The sequence below is a fragment of the Pogoniulus pusillus genome, chromosome 30 (assembly GCF_015220805.1).
Source record: "Pogoniulus pusillus isolate bPogPus1 chromosome 30, bPogPus1.pri, whole genome shotgun sequence".
NCBI classification, from domain to species: Eukaryota; Metazoa; Chordata; class Aves; order Piciformes; family Lybiidae; genus Pogoniulus; species Pogoniulus pusillus.
In genome coordinates this window covers 790745-797797 of record NC_087293.1, presented here as the reverse complement: position 1 = coordinate 797797, position 7053 = coordinate 790745, and the positions used below count along the sequence as shown (strand labels likewise).

Here is a 7053-nt window from a genome sequence, read left to right as displayed (position 1 = left end):
GCGGGCCGAGCGCGGTGCCCGCAGCCGGCCGCGCGTCCCTCTCCGCCGCTTCCTTTAGGTGGCATCGCTCCTCCAGCAATGAGCCGCCCACAGCCGCCGGCCCTCGCCCGGGCCCGCACCGCGGGGGCTCGGCCGCGGAGCCGCCGCCTCGGAGCGGCTCCTGCGCTCGATCTGCCCCCGGCGCGGCCCCTCCCTCATCCCGCGCCGGCTGCCCCGGCCGCCGCCGCCGCTCCGCCAGTAAATCCGATCGGGGCTGGCTCCTCTCACGTCAAACCACATGATCCCATAAAACATTCATCGCCGCTCCAGCCCCGCTCGCTCGCTGCCGGGGCACAGAGCAGCAGGCTCCGCGCTCCCGCCGCGGGATCCGCCGCAGCCCCGGCCCCGTGCGGGCGGCGGGCGGCAGGGAGGCAGGGAAGGGAGGGAGGGAGGAAAGGAGGACGGACGGAACGACGGACGGAGGGAGGAGGCAGGGAGGGGGAGCCGCGCCTGGATGCTGACTCCAGCCCGGGGGCTGCTCACTCCCCCGACGAGCGAGGGCCCCGGCGCCGGGCGAGCCCCCTCCCCGCGCTGGGCTGAAGTTTGACTGGAGGAGCCGCGCCGCTGGCCAGGGATTGTACTGCTGCCGCTCCGCTTTGCGCCTCCGGACGTGCCTTCCCCGACCCCTAAGATGAAGAGGGCGATAGCCGAAGGTAGGCGCATCCCCGCGTGTGTCCCTAGCCCCGCGGCTCCTCGGAGGGCGGCGGGGCAGGGAGAGGCGGCCGCGTCCCCAACTTCGCCCCGCGCCGGGAACTTCCCTCGCTGCAACTTTGTGGGTGGAATTTGTCTCCCGCGGAGCCGGCGACAGCGCCCGGGACCCGCCGCGGGGGAGAGGGGCCGGACGCCGGGGCCGGGCCGAACGGGGCACGGCGGGAGCGGGGAGCTGTGCGCGGGAGAAGCGGCGGGCAGGGCGCGGGGGGAGCGGCAGCTCCGTGTCTGCGGGAGCGGAGCACAGGCGAGGCCGAGGCGTGTGTGTGGGGAGCGAACATCAGGTTGCGCTCCGGCTCGGCTCCAGCCGCGGAGCACGGCAGAGAAGGTGGAAGGAGTGCAGCGGGCTGAGCACCCCCAGCCCCGCCATCGGGGCGGGCTGATCGGCTACACCCAGCCTGGGCTCGGCCCCGGGGTGTCCGGGTTTCCCCCTGAAGTTGGAGCAGGCAAAGCATCGCCGCATCCCGCGGTCTCAAGCCCGAATCCCGAGGGCGCACGGAGCGCCTGCTCCGGCGGAAGGGGCCGGGACGAGGATCGCAACGCCAGGGAGAGGGGATGGGCACGATCGGGCTCCCCCCTGCTCGCAGCCCTGCTCCCCGATCACTCCCAGTCTGGCTCCTCCTGGCTCCTCCCGGCTCCAACCGCCTGCAGGTGCCTCAGGACGGTGAAGTTTGCTGCCCTCCGGGCTCTGGGAGGGATGGCAAATACTGTGGTGCCCTTGCCGGGGGGGTGCTCCCAGCAGCGCCCCTCTCCCGGGGTCTGCCCTGCCCCGTCTCCACCCGGTATCCTTTAGGCAGAGGATGGGGAGAAGCGGGAGCGCAGCGGGAGCGCAGCGGGAGCGCAGCTCCGCTGGCCGCGCCGCGCAGAGGCACACAGCGTGCGGAGAGGCGGCCTGGCGCCGGCTCCTCCGGCTGGGAACAGCCCTTTCTCAGCGGCTTGGGCTGCCTGGAGATGCTCCGTGCCAGTCTGTGCTGCCCGGGGGCTGCGAGCGCTGCTGGAGCTTCTCCGTTGTACGGTGGTGGCTCGGCCGTTCTGCGAGCCGGGATCACGACCTGCATCCGGAGGAGCACGCTCCCGGGCGGCAGGGCCAGACCGCTCGCAGAAGCATGTGCCCCCAGGTGTGCCTGCGGAGATCCAGCCCACGGGCTGCGAGCCTTGCTACGCCTTGTAGGAGCAAGCCGTTGCAGGAGCAAGCCGTTGCAGGAGCTCCGCCGCTGTCCAGGCTGCTGCTGGGGGAGTGCTTGGCATGCAGAGCGCTGTGCCGCACGGAGCCTCTCGCCGTGCGTGTTCCAGAATCTCCAGCAGGCTTCCTGCTCCCAGCGGTGACACGACTGTAATTTATTTATTTCCCTGCCGTTCTGTTTCGGAGGGCACTGTGGCTGATTAATTTGTGATGATCAAAGGAAGCACCCAAGCTCTGATCCAGGCTGCTCACCGCCTCCTTTAGGGAGCTGGCTTCCGTTTGCCATCTGAAATGGCCAAATTATTCCTCTCTGGGGAAGCACCTTGGGAGCAGGTTGCAGAGACAGCTTCTCTGGTGGGCCCCCCCACCCAAGGGGATATTAATGTTTCAGCATCCGTTTGCTGCCTGCTGCACCGTAGCCTGGTGCAGAGGTGGGTTACCAGTGGATTTGAGCCCTGTGGTTGTGTGCTTGTGCACAGGCTGCTGCTGGTGTAGCTGCTGGCCTCCTGTAGGACAGCATCCAGGTGATGCTGGGTGTGGTGCAGGCACCCAGAACAACCTCCCCCCCGTTCCCTTCACCCTGCTGCTGCAGCACAGCACTTTCTCCACGCTGTGACATTCCTGGCTGCTGCCAGCATAATGTAAGGCACCGTGGAAGGTAGTGAAATCCAAGAACTGTGCCACCATGGCTGTATTTATAGCACAGGGCTTGGAGGGCTTCGGGTGGGTTTTGTGCTGCGGTTTAGGAATTGCTCCTGGGAGAGGCTTGGTGGCTGGTAGGTGTGACTGTAAAGTGCTCCTGAACCCGGGGAGGCTGCCTTCAGATGAGTGCTCAGCCTCCTGTAGCTGGACTACATTTCCCACCGTGGGTTGCCAGGACGCTTTGAGTGCCTTGTAAGCCAGAAATAGCCACCAGAGGCAGCTCGACAGGCAGAGCCTTCTCCTGGCGTTCTCAGCATTCACTGCTTATTAACACAGCTTACTTCCATCGAGACAGGGCTTGCCACGCTTATTATTCTATAAATTCTATGTAACACCCCTCCCCAACACACCCCCTGTAATATGAGCCCTGGCACTCAGCTCAGGGGCTGCCTCTCCACTGGCGTCAGGGCTGTGCCTTCCTTTCCCTGACAGAAAGCAGCATTCAGCTGGGCAGTGGTTCAGGTCTCCTTGCTGGGTAGTAGTCACCTTCCCTGAGCCATGGGGTCACAGAATGGTTTGGGTGGAAGGGACCTTAAAGACCATCTATTTTCTACCCTCCTGCCATGTGCAGGGACACCTCCCAGTAGCCCAGGTTGCTGTTTTGCTCAGTTTTGGGTCAACTCAGTGTTGTGTTGAGGGGCTCCAGCATCTCCTGGGCTTGGGTCCCCCTTCCCACCAGGCAGCACACACCTCAGACCCCTCCTCTGTGGGACCCCCCAGAGGTGTGCTGGCAGAGGTGTGCTGAAGAGGCAGAGGTGGCTGCCCAGGCAGTGTCAGTGCAGATGTCGCCGTGTCCCTGCTGCTCCCGTGGGCTTCTCCCCACTGAAGCCCCAGAGAGGACTGCTACAGAAAATGAGTTAATTAGCAGCGGCGAGAAAGCTGCTCACTGCTGTGCTGCTGGGGCTTGTGGGCAGCCAGCACAGGGAGCCTGGCAGCCCTGTCTTAACGAGCCTGCCTTAATTACCTCCAGCCCGGGTTCAGAGGCTCTGGGCTTTGCCCTGAGTAAAACCCTCCTGGGAGCCTGTGCTGCTGGCAAGCGGGCAGGGGAAGGGGAGGAGAGGGACGCAACTCAGACGACTCTCGCTGCTTTCATCTGCCGCCTGCTCTGCTCAGCAGGCTTGGAAGGAGGGGGCAGGGGAATGGCTGTCCATACCCTTGGCCTGGAGAGTCACCACTGGAAGCTGGCTGGCGACTTCACAGCTGGCTTGTGATTTCACAAGTGACGTCCCCACAGATGTCTGGCTGGCTCTGCGGCAGCTGCTGTGCTGGCAACCACAGAATGGGTGGGCTGGGAGGGACCTCCCAGCTCACCCAGTTCCAACCCCCTGCCATGGGCAGGGACACCTCCACCAGCACAGGCTGCTCAAGGCCCCATCCAGCCTGGCCTTGAACACCTCCAGGGAGGGGACAGCCACAGCTTCCCTGGACTGCTTGTTCCAGTGTCTCACCACCCTCACAGTGAAGAACCTTCTTCACATCTAACCCAAATCTCTCCTCTTTCAGTTCAAAACCACTGCCCCTTGTCCTCTGGTAAAATCCCTCCCCAGCTTTCCTGTAGGGCCTCTTGAAGTAGTGGAAGGCTGCAATAACATCTCCCTGGAGCATCCTCTTCTCCAGCCTGTCCTTACAAGGTATCCATGTCTTTGTTGAGCTTAATGAAGACCTTGTGCCTGTGCCATCTTCTGACACCAGCAGGGACTTTGGCCATTAAAGCCTTTCAAAGGAGCGAGCAAAATCTGCAAACTCTGCAAAGTCTAGCAGCACCTCTGGGAATTTTCCACCTTCTCTGGCTTGGAAGCAGCCACGTTGATACGAGCTGGGGGCAGGGAAGGGGAAGGATGCTCTGGAGGCAGCTCTCAGGCATGCTGCTATGCACCCTGCATGCCCTGTGATGCTGGCTGTGGAGAGCTGCTGCCTGCCCTGGGAAGCTCAACGTTTTCCTTCCCTTCCCATCCTCCTGAGCCTCAAAGGAGAGGAGGACAGAGCTGGGCCAGAGCCTCAGAACAAAGCAGGACAAGGGAAATGGCAAAGGGCTGAGCCCTGATCGCTTCTCTGAGCCAGCCTGCAGATGGCTGCTGTGCCAGGTGCTTCTGGTGGGGAGGCTGGAGCTGCATCCTGGTAGAGGGACTAGAGCTGTATCCTGGTGGAAGGGCTGGAGCTGCATCCCGCTGGAGAGGCTGGAGCTGCATCCTGCTGGAGAGGCTGGAGCTGCATCCTGGTGGGGAGGCTGGAGCTGCATCCTGGTGGAGGGACTAGAGCTACATCCTGGTGGAAAGGCTGGAGCTGCATCCTGGTGGAGGGACTAGAGCTGCATCCCGGTGAAAGGGCTGGAATTATATCCTTGTGGAGAGGCTGGAGCTGCATCTTGGTGGAGGGGCTGGAATTATATCCTTGTGGAGAGGCTGGAGCTGCATCCTGGTGGAAGTGCTGGAGCTGCATCCTGGTGGAGGGGCTAGAGCTGCATCCCAGTGCAGGATTCAGCCTGTACATCCATCTGGAGGTGGCAGTGAAGGGAGCAGAAAGGAGTCAGCCTAATTAGGAGCAGATTCCCTTCCCCTTGGATTTGCTTTCTGCTGCTGTCACCTTCATTAAGACATCTCTCTGAATGCCAAGCAGGAGGCATGCACAGGGTGGAACAGGAATGTTCTCTACCACAGCAAGGAGGTGTGGTAAGAGGCAGCACCAGTGCACGATACCCACAAGGGCTGGGAATTGCACTGGGGCATCTTCCTGCTGTCCATGTGGGAAGCTTTGTGCTGTGCCCTAGGGCCAGATGGATCTGCCTGGGATGGCTGAGTTTTCAGGGCTTCTCCATCACAGACAGGAACAGAGGTGTGGAAGTTTTTACGGCCAGGCGGGATGTGTTTCTGAGCAACCTGATCTAGTGTGAGGTGTCCCTGCCCAAGGCAGGGAGGTTGGAGCTGGATGATCCTAGAGGTCCCTTCCAGCCCTGACAATGCTGTGATTCTGTGAGGTAGGAGGGAGGCTTGGGATCTACACAGTCCAGCCTCTCCTCCTCTTCCGTGCTTGGGTTGCAGCTCCTGGTGGTTTCCAGAGGCAGCTGAAAGGTGCAAAGGGTGGATCCTCCCCCACCTGCACAGAGGTGCTGCAGCCAGCGGTGCAGGCTTGGCTCAGCTGTGCAGGCTCACCTCAGCCCGTGCTGGTGCCTTGCTGTGGCTCCTGGGACAGGGAGCAGCAGGAGTTCTGGAGGCTGATGATGCACTATGGTGGTGCCGAGGGATAAGATGGAGCCTCGGAGCAGGGTGGCCTGGAAGGGCCACGGTGTCTGCTGTGGTGTGTGGGCAGCAGACAGCTGTGTGTGGTCTTACACAGGCTCTCCATATCTGCTGTGCTCTTAGAGAGGCCCTGCAAAGCAGAGTTCCTGGAGTCTGGGCTCAGGCCTGACTGCTTTGTGTCCTTGACCAGGACCATCAGCCCTGCTGCAGTTTGGCTTTAGCCCTTCCAGCTGAAGCCCTGGAGAGCAATGCTGAGTTACCTCCTGGGGGACCCAGAGTGTGCTGAAAGTTCGCTCCAGAGCTGGAGTGTGGAGCTCTGTGCATGTCCCTTCCTTAGCAGTGACAGAGTGTGTGATGGTTTGGGGGTTACCCCGCCCCCCCCACACTTTTGTATTTGCCCCAGCTAACTCAGACGGACCCTGGGAATATAGATGAAGCAATTTATTTACAGCTAGCAGAATTTACAAGCAGCTATTTACAATATATACAGTTATATACAATCATATACAGAAATATACAAAGGATAAACAATACAAAAGCACAACTCCCCTCCCAGAAACCTGAGTCCCCAGGAGGGGCTCTCAAACCACCCCAACACCTCCCCCCGGCCCTCTCAACCTTACCCCAGTTCTCAGGAAGAAGAGAGGTGCAGCCAAGAGGTTAGGGAGCAGGGTTAGTAGGAGCAAGGTTACTGAGATGTGACCAGGTCTAAGGCAAAAGCAAGAAGTGAGAAACAAAATGGAGAAAAAGTCTTTCTTCTTCCCAGAGCTCTCAGCGAGACTGTGAGAGAAGTTGACATCAATTGTTTTCATTTCACTGCCTGTTATCTAGTTCTGTTACCAAAACATTCCAGCTGGCTTCAAACTAGCACAGAGTGCCAGGTGACAAGACCCAGGAGGCTCTCCCTAAGGCTACTGTTGCAGGTCTGCCTGGCCTGGCCTGCCCTGCTCACAGCCTTTGCACTGGAGCCTGGAGCTCCTTGGCAGCAGCAGCAGATGTTACAGCAGCTATTGTCCTTCTCAAGTGCCTGCTCCTGCAATCGAGGGGTTACAGAAATGCTTGAGTTCGAGTTTGCAGCCTTCCTGGCTGTCAAGAAAGGCTGAAGAGTGACACAGGCATGTGCAGAAGAACGTTGAGGAAGCTGGAAACAAGAGGTGCTCCAGTGCTGGGATTCTGGTCTGACCC

The 7053-nt window shown here is 60.8% G+C and overlaps 1 protein-coding gene across 1 annotated transcript in view; it reads left to right on the top strand.

The window, feature by feature from the left end:
• The first annotated feature begins 248 nt into the window (after positions 1-248).
• RTN4R (reticulon 4 receptor) overlaps positions 249-7053 on the top strand; it is an 88167-nt gene continuing 81362 nt past the window's right edge. The window contains exon 1 of the mRNA XM_064168634.1: positions 249-692. Coding sequence (XP_064024704.1) covers positions 671-692 — 22 coding nt within the window. The 5' untranslated portion in view covers positions 249-670. The remainder of the gene's footprint in view (positions 693-7053) is intronic.